Below are 20452 nucleotides of genomic sequence, written 5' to 3' on the forward strand. Positions count from 1 at the left end.
ATTAAATTTCACGAACTAGAAGAGCTTTCAAAAATGATCATTTCAAGAAAATTTCTTTTTAAATCAAATATTTTTTTACATTATTGAAAAATAATTTTTCCAATAATTTAAAATTTTATAATTTTGAAATATTTATGTACGTATTTATGAAAAAATTCAGTATGCTTAAATATTTTAAATTTTTTCGTTAATTTAAACAATTATTGTGCCCTTAAATAAACTTCTAAATTAATTTTAACACTTTAACTTCCATTTCACCAGAAAAAAATTTAAAATAAAGTACTTCTCAAAAATAAATTAATTAAATTCATAAAATTAAATTCATTAAATTCATAAAAAGAAGACATTTATTTTAAAAGAAAATTGAAATAAATGTTCGCAAAGCGAATGTCACTATTCTCAAATTCGTTCAAATAATATTATGGTTCGCGAAGCGAATGAAAATATTTCGAGAGAAATGTCAAAGCTAGACGAATGGAAATTGTATGTGCAAGAAGTAATTTTTAGAATTTTGTTATTTGGAGTTATTAGTTCGAATTATTTTAAAGATTTTATGGAAGCTATTTAAAAACGAAGTGAAACATTTGTATTAAAATAATTATATTTTTTAAATATCTATATTAAGGTAAATGTAATTCAATAAACTTTATTTTAATGAATAAATTAAAAAACAAATTGAAAGTAGTTTGCAAAATTAGTGGAACTAATTTAAAACAATCCGGATTTTCATGGTAGTAATGATAATGTCGTAAACCACTTTTAACATTATGTTTTCCAGTAAGGTTACTTCCAAGAACCGACTGTCAACATATTTCTTGTCAAAATTTAGTTTCGAAACTGGCAGCATGCAAATATCAAAGATGGCTATCTGACAGCGAGACTTGATTGAAGGATTTGAAGAAAGAAAATTTTTTTAAAAGAATTGAACAAAAAGAAAATTGTAAAATATCTTACTTGCATTAAATTTATTTTTAATATAATTTATTTAAAACCTATTGAGTGGATTTCTTAAAGTTTTATCTTTGGGATGTGAGAAAAATGTGTGATTGCAACGAGTTTTTACATCTCCTTGCATCTTGTAAGTTTTTTTTTCAGATTTCGTGTATGAAAAAATGTATTTTTCCAAAAATTGGTAAAAATTAAGTTAAAGATTACATTTTAAAAAATATATACTTAAATTTAGCCAAATTTTTTCTAACAATTATTTGAAAGTAACAATATTTATAGAATTTGAGTGAAATTTAAATATTTTAACAAATTACAAATGATATTGCATTTTAATATTAGAGTAAAATTAGAAATTAGTACAATGGTGCTCATTTCTTGCAATCACTGATTGAAGAAAGAGTAACTTCAAAAATTTTTATATTTTTCTATTAGTAATTTGCTTTTGAAAAATTTTGTTGCTTAACAATATTTTTTTTATTAGTATTTTCTTTCTTAATTGCGGAATTACCGGCATTTAGTTATCTACCACTTTGCATACACAAATTCTAAAGAAAATTTATTATGGTATTGTTCAAATGAATATACATTGTATGTATATATGTACCTATACCCACTTTTAAGAATTTCTTGTGCAAATTTTAGTTAAAAGAATGAAAAGTAGGTATTGTTAAATAAAATTGGAAAGATTTCAGAAATAAAATGGGATTTACCGGTTAAAATAAAATTAAAAAAAATGCTTTGTACCTAATTAAAAAAAAAATTCTTAAAAAAAATATCTATATTTTTTAATGAAATACAATAATAAAATATTTTAAAATGTTTTTTGTTTTTGTTAGATGAAGCAAGACTTACAAGTAATGATTCCAAACACTTAGCATTACTTAAAAGTGAAATAGAAATTATATTTGGCTATACACAATCTTGGCCACAAAGGTAAATATTTTAAATTATTAAAAATTAAAACAAAAATTTAATTATGCTTTTTTAGGCAATGCATGTGCATATACCGCGATCAAAAGAACTTTGAAAGGTTTAATTTAGTGATTCAGTCCATGATATGTTTTTCAGTATACAATCTTAAAAATATAAAAAAGCTAATAGAAGAACTAATATGTTTAACAAACCCAAATCAAAAACAATCCTCTGAACAGAAACTAAAACAACAACTACAATCCAAGGATTCCAATTCTTCAGATGAAGAGAATCGTAAAAAGGAGGAATTTTGTTATATGAAACATGAAGAAAAGTGGATTTTACCAGAAGTCGAAAAACTTTTAGTATTAGTGTCCAAAACATTTTTATTAAACTTTCCCTTATATATTGCATACAAACATGGTGTGCATTCGCGTCTCGATGAAATTAGTACTGAAGAAGCTCAAAATTTGAGTACATTTTGTGATTTGCATGATAATGAGATTCCAGCATTTTTGTTAAGAAATGTTGCATTGTTTTGCAACAGTGGTGGGTTTCAAGCTATGATGTTGTGTTTTGAACAATCAAATTTGCCAGTAACAACAGCCCATGCTATTACTGCAACAGTTTCAAATATAAAACTGTGGTTAAATTACCGTTGCATTCTACAGTTATTTTTACCTTTACGTAGTAGTGTCTTGCATTACATGTGTAAGTTATCAGATCAAGATTTAAGATCACCTGCTACACGTTCAATGGCTGATTTTGTATGGTCTGCAATTAGAGATCCACTAGATTCTTCAATTAATTTTGATGTTGAAGGTCTTGCCTTGGCTTATAAATACTTTACTTCAAGTACTTTGACAATGAGATTAGCAGGTAAGTTTTTAAATTTTTATACACTATAAGCACATTTTTTTCATATTCTAATATTACTTTATCAATTATAGGAATGGCTCAAATAAATGCTCATATTAATTTGTTTAATGAAATTTGCACAACGGAAACAGTTGGTGAAGTTGAAGTAGTTGGACAAAAATTGGGTGACTGGTTAACTGAAAATCAAATAATACAACATTTATTTGGACCAAATCTGCATGTTGAAGTTATTAAACAATCCCATATAGTTCTTAATTTTTTGGCTGTTGAGAATCAAATAACTGAGGACCATATCAATTTAATATGGCAAGCAGCACAACTCAAACACTGTTCAAAACCGGTATATGATATTCTTCCATCATTAGTTAAAAATTTAGCGCCCCGACCTGCAATGCATTTATATTCACTGTTGTGTCGTCTTGACCCGAAAGAACATACTGAGCAAAGTATTTATATCATATCAGCGTTAACAAAGTTAATTTGGTCGCGTGACGGTGTCAGATCTCAACTTGATTTGCCAACTGATAACCTAGCGCAGAATACTGTAGTTGCAATTAGTTCCGAAAATAGTGTTAGTATTGACGGCAGTAATACCGAAGAAGATCAACAAGATGATGATAGCTCTTCAGTTAGTCATAAAAGTCACATGGATTTAGAAGGAAATGATTGCTCCGATTTTGGGGCACCCCCTTGCAAACAAGCAAGACGGAAACATCATGGTTGCTCTAATGCTGAAGGTAAAATATTATTCTTCACTATATTTTTTGTGCTTGAGTGTATTTTCATTTATTATTTCAGAAATAAATAAAGCAAAACAACATATTGCGGAAGAAATAGCTAATGTGAAAGCAAAAAATTCATCTCCGTGAGTAATATATTACATAGAAAAATTTTATAAGAATATGTTTTTTAGAATTATGGGTTCAAATTTTTCTTTAAATTTTAGAATTCAGTTAAAAGGAAGACGTCTCTCTAATTTGGAAGAAAACACAAGTAGTGATGAAGATTGTGTTCAGGCTGAGGATGTTGCAAGAAAAAAAATACGTAAACGTCGAAAAAACAACAATGCACATCTCACTCGTTTAGCTCATGAATTCGTTGAAGCAATATGGGATGCAGAATCTCATAGCGATGGAGAAGTCGGCATAGTAGACTCAGATTGCAGTGATCCATCCCAAATACAACGAGTTTTAAGTATTCACAATGCTCCAGACGGTCCTTTTATACGAGCTATTGCTGATACTCATCTAAACGAATTATTAAGTGGTGGAGAAAATGATGAAAGCTATTCATCGCCAATGAGTAACAAATCTGAAAAGAATATGGCAGACTTTGATGATGATGATTCTCCTTGTGAGGAGGAATTAGCTCAACTAGTTAGCAAGAATCACAATTGTTTACCATCATTTACAATGCCTATCGCAATTCGAGATAATCCAAATGGCAGTGGTAGTAGTACAAGTGGTGCTACTGGCAATAATATAACTGGAAATTCAAGTGGTGCTACTCATGACGAATCAAATAGTGATAAAAATCGAAATAGAAATAGAAAAAATACCCCTACATCAGGAGCCAAAATTGAAGAAATTAATGCAGTCCCTGCAAATGCTGCAAATACATCAGGAATTAGTTCAGTAACTTCGAAAGAAGAAAATGTTCCAATATTTAAAATTATGGATGTTTGCAAACCAGGAAACACCTTATTGTGGGACCTACTTCAAGATGATAAAATTGTAAGATATTGTTAATTCTCTTTAATAATGAATAGGTAAAGGTTTAATATGTAAAATCTTCATTTCTAGGGTCAACTTGGAGAGTCATTAGCTATGGAAGCAGAAAAGGCTTTAGGTGCTTTGTTGTGTTTCAGTATGAATAAGTTATTACGTACTAAGTTTATTGAAGGTTGTTTACAAAATTTAGCTGCAAATCGTACTGTTATAGTTAGTTTACGTTTATTACCAAAATTGTTTGCATCATTTCAACAATTTCGCTCTTCGGACACACATCAGTTGACGATGTGGGCTGAAAGGCAGCATAAGATGATGTTTCACTTTTTTAATAATATAAAATTTTATGCTAATTCAATGAAAAACAATAATGAGGGACAAGTTCTAAAAGAAAACGGTCAGCCAATGTATTCTCATATAACACAAGTTCAAGTTAGACTGCAGTTTTTAACATCTCTATTTAGTTGTCTTGGATCGCCGAAATCATTTAGATTAAGTTTAGAACAAGTTGACGCTTTATGGGATTGGTTAGCAAATGATATAGAATGCGCCGATTGTTTATTTGCATGGTTACAAGTTCAAGCAAAAGGCATTGAGCAACATGCTCTCGGCATAGAAACATTACAACACTTATATTTAAAAAAATTGCCAGAACTAAAACCAGAAGGAATTTCTATGGTAGCTTTAGGTTTATTTCAGCAATTATGTAGTTTAGCACGCCTAGCTATAGCGCATTATGAGAAACAATCTGGTGTAGGTGCGGATGAATCAACTGCTTCGGCTGCTAATATTGTTGGCATGAATCACCTGTGGAAAATAGCTTTAAGAGCTCACAACACGGAAGTATCACTAGCGGCAATTCAGTATATTAATTCTTTTTATATGGGACAGCAATTAAAGCTAGAAAAAGAATTTGTTGCACAATGTATGGATCATTTAATTCAAGCAGCTGAAGACTTAAAAGCCTCAGATAATCAAGACCATGCTCTTATGTGTGTCCAAAGAGCTTTAATGCTGTTAAATACACATTTGGAAACATTTAGAAGAAGATATGCTTTTCATTTAAGGCGTTGGGCTCTCGAAGGTAAAGGGATTGGTTCTCATAGTAACTTGAGAAATGAAGGATCCGGACCACCAATAAGGATAATTTTGCAACCAGCTGGATTATCTGAAAAATCTGTGTTGCATATGCACGCGTGTGATTTAATTGCCGAGCTTAAGGCAGAAATTTCTAAGTGGTAAATTTAATAAATAAATTAACATTCTTAAAAAATCTTTTACAATTAAAATATTCTCTTTTAAGGTGGGAAACATTGCAAGGTGGAGCAAAAACTGCTGGCGTGTCAGCTCCGGTCTTAGGTTTATTACTTAGCGAAGGGCCGCTTAGAATTATAACTCAAGGTCAAGAGTTAACTTCAGAGTATGATGAAAGGAGTTTGGGTGATGTTGGTTTTAAGGACAACCAGATCATATACGTTTCCCTTGGTGGAAGAGGAGCTCGCCGAAAGGAACCACTCGATCATCCAACATTACAACCACCTCCACCAAAGGAATGTCTACCAACCGTTTTACTATTGCAACCAAAATACTTAGAAGAATTATTTCGTTTGATGCAAACTTTAGGTGACATGAAAATGCAAGGAAAATGTACAAATTTCCAACCTCACATAAAAGCACAAATTTTATCCCGTCGAATTTGGGATATACTTGCAATTCTTCCAACAGACCCAAATTTATTAGAATCTTTTAAAAATTTACATAAGGATTTACAGGCTGTGCAAACAATTCGCGGCGAAGGTAATATGTCTACGGATTATGTCGACCTAGATTCTTCAAGCTGTGAATCTGATGATAAAAATCCCGGTGATCGCTTAAAACAAAAAATTGCGGAACTATTAGATCCAAATAATTTACAAAAATTTATGTACTCGCTATATATCGTAGAAACCTTAGCTTTGAAAACAAAACAACAGCAAGGATGTTGTGGAAATTCGGCAGGAAATAATGAACATTCAAGTTTCAAATTAATACAACCTAAAATTGTTCAACGTGGCAGTAATTCTGGATCTGCTAAAACGAAGAGGACCCTTAAAAAGTCATCGTCAGATGAAGCTGAAAAATCAGGTGAAGATCAAAAGAAAAAATCTTCAAGTGATGATAAAATTGATAGTATTGAAAAAAAGGAAAACAAAGGTTGTTCTACGTTAAAAGATTCGGAAGATGAGTCAATCAAAGGTAAGGCTAATAAATATTTTCATGAAACATATATGACAAGTGATATGCTATTTGTTTTAGATTCTTCTATCAATAAAATTACTCAGGAAGAAAATAAAGAAAATGTGAATATCGATTTGGGAGAGTCGTCGTCCATAGAATTCAAGGAAGAAACTCATAGTCGGCTTCGTTGGAATGAAGTTTTCATTAAATGTGGTGGAATGCAACATTTATTCGATATATTTATTTCGGGGCTTTTGCAAAATAGTTATCATTCTGAAGATAAATATAACGAATGGCGTCACGATTGTTTAGCTAGTTTACTTAGAATTATTTGTATTTTGGGATTTGAAGAACTTAAACCGGATGATATGCTGTTAGTTATACCAAAACCCCATTCATTTATGCTAGAAATGATGGAGGTAGACGGAACACTAAAACGTCTCGCATCTATTTTGCATGATGAGTCTGCTCATCAACATAGTTTGAATCAATTGCAATTAAGAACTGGTTTTTGGGGTCGAGCCCAAGTAGTTCAATTTGTAATGAATATTTTAGTTAGTTTTGTTCATGCATCAAAATTAGCTAGAGAACTATTATGGTCCAAGCAAGAGTACTCGGGATGGTTGCAAAAATTTATTTTAGATGATCCTGAACCTGCAGTTCGACGTGAAATTTGTGCCGGGGTTTACCGTATTTGTTTGGGTAACTCAAAAACTTTTCCAGATTTATTAGGACCTCTTTTGCAAAAATTGGTCTCGTATTTGCCTATCGCGGAAAAAATGACCTCACATTGTTATTCCGGATCTGCAGCCCAACATATTGTTTCTGCTCATCACGAAGAAGGTGAATTAAGAAGAGTTGAAAAAAAAAATATTAAATAAATTTTTGTTTTTACAGGAAAAGAGCCGTATGGTCCAGCTTGCCGCGATTATTTTTGGTTACTTTCTAGGCTTGTAGACACATTGTCACCCGATATGATAAAAGAATGTTTCGACGATTCTTCACATAATTCTTTAGATATTGAACGGCTTTGTTGCAATTTAACCAAAAGTATTCTTGATAGGGATTTTTATGAAACTCGACATGGTTTACAAGATGATGGTTTAGTGGGACTTCTAAATTTAATGACAAATTTAATAAAATATGATCCCCCATATAAATACAGCCAACAGGCGCAAACATTTATAGATAAGATTTTTTTATTTTTATTTGATTTACCATCACCCGCAGATCGTCAAAAACCAAAATGCAAGTCACAAGCCTCTCGAGCTGCTGCTTATGATTTACTTGTAGAACTATGTAAGAACGCTCCACATAATTATCAAATATTGCATAAAAAGCTATTGGAACAACATCGTCCTGGACCACATCCGCCATACCCTTGGGATTATTGGCCTCGTGATGATGGACGCAGTGAATGTGGCTATGTAGGTTTAACAAATTTAGGTGCAACTTGTTATATGGCTTCATGTGTTCAGCATCTTTATATGATGCCCCAAGCCCGTAGAGCTATTTTAAGCGTTCCACCACAAATGGCAAAAAAACATGCTCCAACATTACATGAATTACAACGAATGTTTGCTTACTTATTAGAATCAGAACGAAAATCGTATAATCCAAGATCCTTTTGTCGTGTATATCAAATGGACCATCAACCATTAAACACCGGTGAACAAAAAGATATGGCGGAATTTTTCATAGATTTAGTTTCTAAATTGGAAGAAATGACGCCAGAGCTAAAAACACTTGTTAAAAAATTATTTTCTGGTACTCAAAGCAATAATGTGGTTTCGTTAGATTGCGGCCATGTTAGTCGTACGGCCGAAGAATTTTATACAGTACGTTGCCAAGTCGCAGATATGCGAAATTTACAAGAATCTTTAGACGAGGTAACTGTCAAAGACACTTTAGAAGGTGATAATATGTACACATGCTCGCAGTGTGGAAAAAAAGTGAGAGCAGAAAAAAGAGCATGCTTTAAAAAATTACCTCAAATTTTGTGTTTTAATACTATGCGATACACTTTCAATATGTTGACAATGCTAAAAGAGAAAGTAAACACACATTTCTCTTTTCCAATGCGGTTAGATATGTCGGATTATGTTGAAAAAACTCTGATGCCTCAACAATATCAAGGTAAATATAATTTTATTTTGATTTCGGATTAAAGTAATCCCCAGACAATTGTTTCCATTAGAAGCAATGAAGGTTTAATGCAATTCAACGAAAAAATTAATCAACGAAATTCGTATAATCAAAAATTTTTTAAAATTTATGAAAAAAAAAAATTTTTTTTTACCCTACAATTTTCTGTCTAGAGCAAATTTTTAAGCACAATTGCTGTAAAATTTTTTGTTTTTATAGTTTACTAAATATTAAATTTATTATTTAGAGGATAAAAGGCGAAAACGTGAGCGAAAGCTGAGTGAAAAATTACTGAAAGAAGTTGAAAAAGAAAATACTGATTCAAAAATGAAAAGCAATGGAATACCAGATGAAAGTGAAGATGATGACGATGAACAAAGTGGATATTATGAGTAATACAAAAACTCAACATAAAGAATTATTTGAAACATTTTTTCATTTTTAGATACGATTTGGTAGGAATAACAGTTCATACAGGAACTGCTGATGGTGGCCACTATTACAGTTTTATCAAGGAAAGAAATGAAACAAATACTATTCAACAACAGAATAATCCACATCATCAGGAGAAATGGTTTTTATTTAATGATGCGGAAGTCAAACCTTTCGATCCATCACAAATCGCATCTGAATGCTTCGGTGGCGAAATGACCAGCAAAACTTACGATTCCGTTACCGAAAAATATTTAGATTTTAGTTTTGAAAAAACAAATTCAGCTTATATGCTCTTTTATGAACGTCGAATATCATTGGATCGCAAACAAAGCCATCAAAACACTGACTTTGTTAACTGTAAGGCAACAACAAGTACTGCTGCCGATAATCAATCCAATTCAATTATAGACATACAACATGAGACTGAAAATAATAAATTAACCAACATGCAAAAAGTTAATAGTAATTTAGGTGAAAATGTTTGTGATATAGATGTTAGCAATAAAAGTAATGAAAATAAAGCAAACACAACTCAATGTGGCAATAGTAATGCAAATTCTATATTAAATTCTAACCAAATATGCGGATTATCATCGATAGCAGTAACAGCATCAACATCAACATCATCAACATCCTCGTCGTGTTCTTTATCCCCAAGTACATCGCAGCAGCAACAGCAACAACAAAAATTACCTTTGTTACAAAGTAGTGATAGAAATGCCGTAAATGACCCAAACAGAATAACATTAAGTAAAGAGCTAGAAGACTGGATATGGCAAGATAATAAACAATTTTTGCAAGATAAGAACATATTCGAACATACATATTTTAAGTACAAAACTCAATATTATTTATATCTTAATATTCGAATAAAAAATTCTAAATTTTAGTTTTATGTGGCAAATATGTGGTCACATTCCGCAAACGCTATTGATGCAGACTGATGTTACGTGTATGGCAGCTCAGTTATCTGTGTCATTCTTTATAGAAACTTTTATTCACGCTAAAGAAAAAGTAATAGTAAAATAGTTATAAATTTCACTTATAATTATTTTAAATTTTTATTTTTTTAGCCAACGATGGTATTATGGGTGGAGCTTTTGACAAAGCAATTTAATGCTAGTCAAGAAGCTTGTGAATGGTTTTTAACACATATGTCAGCGGAACCATGGTGGCCAGTTCAAGTATTAATTCAGTGCCCAAATCAAATGGTACGACAAATGTTTCAACGTTTAGTTATTCATGTGATTCAGCGATTAAGGTATGAACTCTTTTAAATTTAAATTTTCTTTATAAATAGTCCACTTTTTTAGGCCATCTCATTATACTTTGTATTTAAAAACTGATTCTGGAGACGATGGGAAAGATAGTATTGGAAATCATTCATGTACAACAAAATTCATTAAATCTTTAATACATCTGATGGAGCATGGAGCGAAACCCCATCTTCGCCATCTTTCAGAATTTTTTGGGCTACTTTATGAATTTTCTAGAATGGGAGACGAAGAAGCATTATTTTTGTTAAGAATAAACGTTATTCGCAGTGTTGCTGATTTCTATTTAGGAAATAAAAACCAAGATTGCGTAAATGAAAAAAAAAATACGATTAAATTCATTTTAAATAAAAATTAATTTAATTACAGCTCGATTCTGGATCTGGAGATGATGAAAATTCCTCTGACGAAGCTCTTTCAATTGATAAAGCACGTCCAGCATCTTTGGATAAAATGATTGCTTTAGTAGCATCACTTGTTGAAAGATCCAGAGGGCCAGATTTTCGTTTACACTTATCACCCAAAGACTATAATGCCATTGCTGGAGGAAAAGTAAGTAAAATAGTTGAGCTTAATTTTGCGAAAAATAAGGTTTTTCTCAATTAAGGGATTTCCATTTCTTTACCAACAAATTCGGGACAATATTAATCCGCATCAAACGAGACACTTGATTCATGCTTTATGCCGTTGGGATGAAAGATTAGCAAATCAAATAATAACTATGCTTTTTGCATCAGTCACTAAACATACTGAGCTATGTGGACCATTTTTTAAACTTTTAACTTTATTGACGGAAACCCAGGGGGGGCCGTCAGGGTTACCGTGTTTTTCTCAATTAGTTCTTCAAAGAGTTTGGGATGCAGCAGAATATTGTCCACAATCAGCTTTGGATTGGTTAGCTGTACAAGCACCTCGCAACAAAATAATACACGCATGGATTTTACAAAGTGCAGAAAGTTGGGTTGAGCAATTTTTAATGGCGCATAATAACTCCCGAGTTCGTAATGGTAAAATCTATTATTAAGTGTAAAAATATGTATGTGTTTTTATATTTTTTTAATTATATTTTAGCGGCTTCATTTTTGCTTGTATCACTTGTTCCATCACAATCTTTTCGCACTAATTATCGCTCTCATTCTTTACATAAATTGGTTTCCAATGCACAACACCGGGAGTTGAATAGTGATGCACAAATTATCTTACATAATATAATTAATCTTCTTTTGAGATTACTAAGAGCTGCGAGAGTATATACAGATATTGGAATTCATGGAACAGCGAAGCTCACGGCCTATTTCACTTTATTAACATATTGTATGGTTACGAAAGTTGAAAAATTAATGGTAATAATAAATTTAAAATGCACAAAATATTTGTTCATACTGTATATTCATTTAATTTTTATATTTAATTGTCCAAATAGTTAGGACCGTACATGCGTGCATTATGGGATTTATTTCATCCACGTTTGTCTGAACCAAGTGTGCCAGCACATCATAATAAGCATGCTTTGTTAGCATTCTGGCACCATGCAATAACTGACTGCCCAGAAAACGCTCAAATTGTGGCAAATTGTCCTGAAATAACCAGAAATATCGCATTTAATTATATATTGTAAGATTTAAAAAAAAAAATATTCCGCTTGATAATCTGAATTAATATGCATATTACAAATTTTTTATGTTACCTAAGAGCTGACCACGATGATTCTGAAATTGTGGCATATAACCGAGCAATGTTACCAGCATACTATGGTTTATTAAGACTATGCTGCCAACAGAGTAGGGCTCTTACAAGGCAATTAGCTGCGCATCAAAATTTACAATGGGCATTTAAAAATATAACACCACATCCAACACAGTATTCAGCAGCTGTTGATGAATTGTTTCGCTTGATGACATTATTTGCAGCAAGGCATCCAGACTCATCTGAACAAGAACAACATGAGATCAATAGTTTCCGTAGGACAACATTGTCAGCTTACTTATCCAGTTTAGACGGTAGAGTATCTTGGGGAACGTTAATAAGTGCACTAAGAATTTTAGGTACTCATTTGCTTATTTTTTATTTTTTTTTGTTTTCTTTTCGTTTTTTTTTCATTATTTAAAAAAAATTATAATATTTTTAATTTTCTGTTAAATAGTTGATAACGATGAAGATCGACTTTTTGTTGTATACAATGGAGGAATTGAAATGTGCTTTGACGCTCTGCACACTTTACATTCCATGTATCATGAAGCTACAGCATGTCACGTGGCTGGTGATTTACAAGAATTATTAACTGAATTATTATTATTAGTTAGTGCCCTACGCTTAAGCTGCCGTATGTCAGATGCAAAAACAAAAATGCCACAGCAGCAACCACAACAGCCGAAAAACTCGCAATTGCAAAATTCTCAACAGCCGCAACAGCAAGCATCTACGCAATCGGCTTCTGCGAATAGTGCAGTATCCTTGGCCGCAAGTGCTAGTTTGACACCTAATATCAAAGGCTTACCTGAGGCTGTAAAACGTTTGGCAACTTTTCTGAACACGTATAATCCACCAGAAATTCGTAATCTAACATTAGATGTTCTGAAAGAAATGGTCCGCAATCCAAGTTTAGATGTCACTAGCATTTTAGCTCCAATATTCACACACTGTCATTATTCAGCACAAAATTCGCCAAATTCGATTGGCCCTTTAGGACCGTATTTTCCACGGCGTGGAGCTAAAACACCATGGCCAACGGTATCAAAAAATACACCGAGACCCCCAAGGCCCATGGTACAAATGAGTATACCACAGAATCAAATTATCCAAAAGGGTATCGATAAGGAATATGATTGTCATTTGGAGGCTTTTTATCGGCCGTATCATGATTTTTTGGATGTTATGATGCGAATGGCTGTGAACACAAATCAGTTAAATGAATTATTAGTCAAACTAAGCTGTTTAGCTGCTATAGAGGCTGCCCCATTGCATTTTAATTTATTTCCCAAATTTTGGGTAGGAATATTTAGTAACAAAAGCACAAACAAGTATTTATTTTTAACTAATAATAACAAAGAAGGATCTATTAATTTATTTTTTTTTTAGATATGTCGAACTTTTAGTTAACACTCCAGTTTTAGTCGAATATGTTGATATATTGTTAAGAGATGAGAGAGTTTCGTTAAATGATCCGATTATTAGAAATTTCTTAGAAATTTATTATCCAAAAGTAGAATCGGTACTTATTTTAACAATGATAACATTATATGGTAATAAAAATAACAGAAATTTTTCTAATTAAATTTTATTTTAGGTAACAACACGTCTAGCAATATCACGTTTGCTATATGCTATCAGCTACACATTACACACGAAAGATGATTTAGATGATTTATGCGGTGATTTATACGCAATTCGAATAATTGCTCAGGCAACTGGAATTCCTCTGTCTGTAAGAAAACAACTGAGAACTGCGTTAAAAGTAGCATTGGTTAAGAATCAAGTTGAGATCTATGATAGAGGTAAAGAATATCATTACATAAATTTTTTTAAATTATACTTTAAAAAACTTAAAATAATAAAAGCTTTTGGAACTTAATACTTATTTATTTTAGCAGAAGAATTAATACCACCCAAAAAGAAAGTTAAAATGTCACCAGTTGAATCGTCAAGTAGTAGTAATGCCGGTGCAAAAATTGAACAAAAAGCAGATGGTGAGCCTGAAAGTACAGTCTCTGAAGGAAAAACTTCAGGACAACTTTCTTCAGCCAAAAAAAATGATAAAGCTGATAATAAAGCTAATGAAGATAATATGATAACATCATCACCAAATGATAAAAGTAGTAAACTTAATCTAGAAAATAGTACGGAATCAAAGCATAATAATAATGCTGATAGCCCTATATCACCAATTGAAGATCAACATTCTTCACCGTCTGTTTCAGAGGATGTATTAAAACAAACTCTAAGTAATAAAGAAGAAGAAAATACATCAGCCGCTAGAACGTCAACGCCACCAGCACCGAATTCTGTGACTAATAAAAGTAAAATAAATGATAAATATATTGAAGAATTAGAAAAAGAAAAATGTTATTTGAAAACAATTGAAAGTTTTATAAAAGCTATATTAGAATTATTACAAGATGAAGATGATGAAGATTCATCACAACCATCATCATCTTCATCTTCTTCAGGTTCGCATAATTCATTTAGCGCACAAGCTAGCCCATCGTTAAGGGCATCCAATTCTCCTATTATATCTGTGACATCAGCTACTGGAGCAGCGCCATCTACACCAGTTGAAGAATAAAATAATGCTGGAAGTTATAGGAAAAAAACAATGTGTGCGTTGATATATAGCGGTGTTATTTAAAACCGAACTTAATCAAAAATTAATTCACAATGTAAAAATTAAAAATTATTTTTTATATTTTAAATGAAAATATAAAAATTAAAAAAAAAAATTATACAGGGTCACGAAAACCAATTTAGACATTGAGAATTTTTGTACAGAAAGGAGTGTTATTGGATCACAAAAAAAATGTTTAAAAATAATAAAAAGAAAACACTCTTAATTTCTCAACTTAAAATTATTTTTAGTAAACAATTTTTCACCTAACACAATTGGTAGAAAACTGAAAATTCAGAAAATCGAAAATGGCTCAGTGGATCTAAGCGCATTAAATTTGTTTTAAACTATTATTGCTTCAGCTTCTTCTGTATATTACTTCATATATAAATTTATTAAAAGTTAAAACATTTATTTTCCTAATTTCAATAGAACAGGTTTTTTTTTTCTTTTTGATAACATATTCAATAATATATGACTGTGTATAATAAAAGTGAATATAATTTTAAGAAAATTACATAAAAAAAGAAAGAAAGAATTTCTTAAAAATTTATGTATTTATTGTTTTTTGAGTTAATTTTTTTTTTCATAATTTTAAGATTAGTAAGGTTCATCCAAGTTTGTAAAACATAATTAAAAAATTGATCTAATTATTACATTATATTAAACCTATTAATCCTGAAGCACTCCTTTATTTATAATTCCTATTAATGAAAAAAAGTAAATAAAATTAAAAAGTATAATAAAATAAAAAAAAACATATGTGTACATCCAATAGAATTTTGTTACTGTTTTTATATATATAATTGCAAATAATTTTTTAAATTCTTAAAAAAAAAAGAGGGTTAAAAATAATAATAAATATTACAAGCAAATAAAATGCTGTGTACTTTGAAAAATTGATTAAATTTGTCAATTTTTTTAAAAATATATATATATATAATATGATGAAGAATATATTATATAATATATATTTTAAATTTATTTATATTATATTAAATACATGTATGTAGAGTTATATGCATGCATGAAAACATATATATATATATTTTTCTAATTTATCTCTTCTTATTTTAGAAAATCTGCCAACCAAATTAAACAATAAAATAAGTTCCCTTAAAAGAATATACTTAATATATTTCTAATATAACAAATTGCAAGTTGATTTACGTTAAAAAAAATCTGTTGTATAAATTGTATTTATTTTAAAATGCTTGTCTCAAAAACTTAAAAATATTTAAATTTTTCTAAAAAATATCTAAATTTTTAAAAATCACATTGTGAAATATTTACATAAAAGTAAACAAACAGTAAAAAACCAAACATCTAAAATTTACAATTCACATAATTTGTTTTCAAATATTGTTTATTTATTCAAGATTTTTTTAGGACATGGCATCATTTTTATTGAAATTGAATGTTAAGTAACAATCGATTACCTTAAGAAATTATTTATTTTATTAAATAACACTTTTAATCACTTTTTCCACTTTTATTCAAGAAAATATTAAGCTTACTCTTTGTAGAATATAATTTTTATTATTTATAAAAATTTCACTTAACTTACTTATATATTAACCTTTATACAACAGATTCTGAAATTCTCTTACAATAAAAATTAATTTTATATATATATATTATATTAAGTTATACGGTTAAATTATATTAAGATATACATTTTATATGAAAAAAAAATAATAAAGTTATCAAATAGTTTACTTAAAATAATTTTTACTATAAGTTTTTTAGTTGCACTTAATGCATATCTTTAATTCGATTTCATTTAATATTGGTTAAATCCATTATTAAATATGTCCACGATAATAGTAATAATATTTAATCATGAAAATATCTGAATTAAGTACATAATAATACATAATATGTATTTTATGATAAAAAATTTTTAAGTAATAATAAATTTTTTATTTGAATTTACCTTTTTTTTTTATTTCTTTCTAAATTTTTAGTGATCAGAGCCAAAATTTAAATAAAAATTGTGCTTACTTTACACAAAACGACATTAACCCAAAAATTAAATAAAATCGAGTCTTTTTAATCGAATCTTGAAAATAAATTAGATCCTTTTAACCTAAATAAGTTTATAAATTAAATTTAATGATTATTATAAAAAAATATGTATAAAAATCCGCCGTAAAAAAATTTTTCAATTAAATGTTTTAAATTACAATATTTGAATATAAATGTGTAAAATATAAAAAAAAAATTTCTTTTTTTTTCTCAAATTTATCAAAAACCTAATCTGAATTTATTGCAACGAACTTTTTATAATTTTATTAATTCTGTTTTATCTTTTTAAAACAATATTTAAGGAATAATTGTATTCATAATAGTATTATTAATATTTTTAATATGTTATACAGTAAAAATGAAAAAATGAATAAAAAAAAGTAATGTAAAGAATAGTAATAATGAAAATAAAATCAAGAACTTTATATTAAAAACAAAATTAAACATATAATTATCTTATAATATAAACTTTGGCTTTTTTATTTCTTAAGAAATATTCTTTTTTTTTTTTTTGTAGGAATTAATATTTAATTTTTAAAAAATTTTCTATAATCTAAATAAAATATTAAATACAACACATATAAATATAAAAGTCGTATATCTTTGATTTGTTAAAGACTCTTGTTCTTTGAATTATACTATATAATATTCATAATTTAATATAAAAGTTATAGAGATAAATATTTACAAAACAAATAATTAATTATAAGTGATAACAAAAAAAAATTTTTTTTTTTTCTAATTCCGTACGTCTAAATTTATTTATCATAAGTAGAAGTTATCTGATAAATATATCTCATTTTATTACTAACAAATTATATAAAGAAAATTTTTATTTTAAGGAGGAGAGAATTTTAATTGCTGAATGTTTATTAAATTATTTGTATCCTAGTTTCAAAAATATTAGTCTCGTTAGAATCATTTATGCTACTATTAGAAATTCTATTTCTTAAATTTATTAAATTTTCTAGCAAGTTTTTAATTAAAAAACACGCAAATTTATTATAATTATTATTTATGAAAAACGAGTCAAATAATGATGGTCAATAATTATCTGATTTAAGAAAATATTTCTAAAAATTATTTTAATCTTACTTTTATTTCTTTCATAAAATTAAATTATGTTATGTAAAATGCAATATTCTCATGAAATCAAAAATTAAAATATTTAGAAATAGGCCTCGAGCCGGTTTTGGTCTAAAAATGTCTAAGATATATACATACAAATCAGAAATTATCAAACTTTTTATGCAAACTGAATAACGATGAAATAAAATTTTTTAAATAATAAACATAATTTATATTGTTATGTGAGAATTCTTTTTTAATATTTTCCTAAATCATAATTAATTATATTAAATATTTTATTTATTAACAATTTTTTTGTGTTTTATTTTTCTTGTTTTTTTTTTCAATTCAATTTTTAAATTAAGTTTTGGCCTTACATTTTGAAGAACTAATAATGATAAAAATGAATATTTTTTATAAAAAATTATAATTAAATATAGAGAATAAAAAAAAATTAAGAATTAAAAAATTATATATAAAACGAATTTAAAAATAAAAAAAATGAAATATAAAAAAAAAAATTCATAATTAAAATAAAGCTAGAATTAAAAACAGAAAAAAAAAAAACAAAAAAAAAAACATTTTTATTACTTCTGGTATAAGTTTAAAAAATTCAAAATATTTAGATATTATATATAAAAAATTAAAGCAGATTAATAAAAGAAAAAATCACGATTTAACTATAGATGAATGTTTTTATTGTGTAAAAAAAAATGAAGAAAAATAAAATGCAAATTATGTAAAAAATTTGGAAGAAATAATGAATAAAATCATGAATGTTTCAATATTTAAAATATAAAATTAATTAAAATTAAATAATTTTTTTTTCAGTTATCTTGTCTATTTCGATTAATTCATAATTTTCTCCCAAAAATCCTTCGACCTTATGCTTTTAGGGTCAATGTAATTATAATAATTATGATGATGGTATTGCAGCTATTGTTTAAAGGATAAATGAAAATTTTCTAACAAGTTATTGAAAAGAGCTTAAGGTATACTAATAATCAAAATATTTTAATTAAATTAAATTTTTATTTAATAATAATATATTTTAATTAATACTTTATATTATTTTATATTATAGACTTAAAAGCTCTTAAAAATTTTTCACAAATCATTAGTTTCTTATATATAGAACTCATAATCTAATTAAAAACATTGGAGATTTTCGATATTTCAGATATGCACTTAAAGAACTTTTAACTTAAATCTTAAAAATATATTTTTTTTTTGCATTATTCCAGATCTGCAGGAACTAGTAAGTAGTTTACTTTTTCCGAGTTTTTGTGTCTTGCATTTTTTTATGTGTTTTTTTTTTTCGAACTTAAAATATTTTTGCAAAATCTTTGAAAATTACTTCCAACTTCTTGAACATGCAACGATTTTCGAAGGTGCTTCTTTTGATGTAAAAATTTATCGAAATGCAACATTTGAAGATTTTGTAGTTTTGATTTGTAATATCAATAACATTGTCCAAAACTTATATGTGGTTTATTTTATTATTAGTTTTTGTGTAAGTATTTTGGTTTAATGTAAGTTTATAATTGATAAGAATGTCTAAATTGTAAAGATAATATCTTTGAGCAATATAGGTACAATACAAGCACATATTATTCTGAATGTAAATACATACATACATATTAGAAAATAATATATGTATCGATATAATTTAAGAAAAACTTATATCCAGTCGATCTGCACGCTATAATTAGAAATTTATTTGTAAAAAATATTTTAGAATTTTTTTTATATTTTATTATAGTCACCTTTTATGTACTCATATATATTATTATGCCCTTAACAAATGTCACGCAAACTGATAAACTATTACGAACCTTATGTAGTTTAAAATAATAATAAAAATAGGTACTTACGTTATACATAATTTGAATAATTCATTTTGTTTTCGAAATTACTTTACGCATATTTTTAAATAATTAAAAAAAGTAATAATTTATTTTAAAATTATGATAAAAATATACAAACTAAAAATGAATAAAAAAGAATATTTAGTGCACAAATTATTCGTTTACTGCAATAGTGATATAACTCCAAAATTCAATTTTTGAGTTGTTTCTACAAAAATTAGTACATAAAACATTTCGTTTTTGTCCTAAAACACTATTTCTCTTTAGCTTGAAAATTATCGCTTACAATATACTCGTATTACAAAATATTGATTGGACTAATTCCAGAACTTTAAAATTTCGCTTTTCTCAAATGTGCAAAAATTCGAGTTATGTCAGCGGTGTTGCAGCAAACAAGCGACATAATTTCAAAAATTTTCTAATACTTTTATTTTATTTTATTCTATTTCATAAAAACAAGTATAGGTACCTAAAATAGAAAAAAAAAATTGAAGAAAAATAATCGAAGATTGAAAAAAGAAGAAGGTTATCGAATCGATGACCTCATAATAATATTTTTTCTTTATAATTAGAGTCCATGATTTCGTTCATAATTTTAGTGTTTTCTATTTGATTTTAAATACAAAGTAA

At 28.1% G+C, this 20452-nt stretch overlaps 1 protein-coding gene across 1 annotated transcript; it reads left to right on the forward strand.

The window, feature by feature from the left end:
- The first annotated feature begins 950 nt into the window (after positions 1–950).
- LOC129611736 (ubiquitin carboxyl-terminal hydrolase puf) lies at positions 951–15614 on the forward strand. Its single transcript, XM_055525027.1, has 25 exons — positions 951–1078; positions 1785–1881; positions 1937–2031; positions 2113–2739; positions 2811–3476; positions 3538–3604; positions 3686–4472; positions 4542–5704; positions 5770–6701; positions 6762–7526; positions 7581–8819; positions 9076–9220; positions 9274–10095; positions 10154–10277; positions 10337–10524; positions 10577–10847; positions 10907–11089; positions 11145–11544; positions 11609–11880; positions 11961–12151; positions 12230–12582; positions 12681–13557; positions 13616–13748; positions 13824–14031; positions 14125–15614. Exons 1-25 carry the CDS (start codon positions 1039–1041, stop codon positions 14817–14819), a joined length of 11340 nt encoding a protein of 3779 aa, XP_055381002.1. The 5' UTR covers positions 951–1038; the 3' UTR covers positions 14820–15614.
- The last annotated feature ends 4838 nt before the right edge of the window (positions 15615–20452 follow it).

The sequence above is a fragment of the Condylostylus longicornis genome, unplaced genomic scaffold, assembly GCF_029603195.1.
Source record: "Condylostylus longicornis isolate FDR11 unplaced genomic scaffold, ASM2960319v2 ptg000055l, whole genome shotgun sequence".
In the NCBI taxonomy this organism is placed as follows: Eukaryota; Metazoa; Arthropoda; class Insecta; order Diptera; family Dolichopodidae; genus Condylostylus; species Condylostylus longicornis.

What these genes read in the sequence shown, in the direction of transcription:
- LOC129611736 (XM_055525027.1), top strand. Translation starts at nt 1,039, where the DNA reads ATGTGTGATTGCAACGAGTTTTTACATCTCCTTGCATCTT. An exon ending in ACACAATCTTGGCCACAAAG is followed by an intron (nt 1,882 to 1,936) that starts GTAAATATTTTA and finishes ATGCTTTTTTAG; the next exon opens with GCAATGCATGTGCATATACC. An exon ending in CGAAAGTTGAAAAATTAATG is followed by an intron (nt 11,881 to 11,960) that starts GTAATAATAAAT and finishes TTGTCCAAATAG; the next exon opens with TTAGGACCGTACATGCGTGC.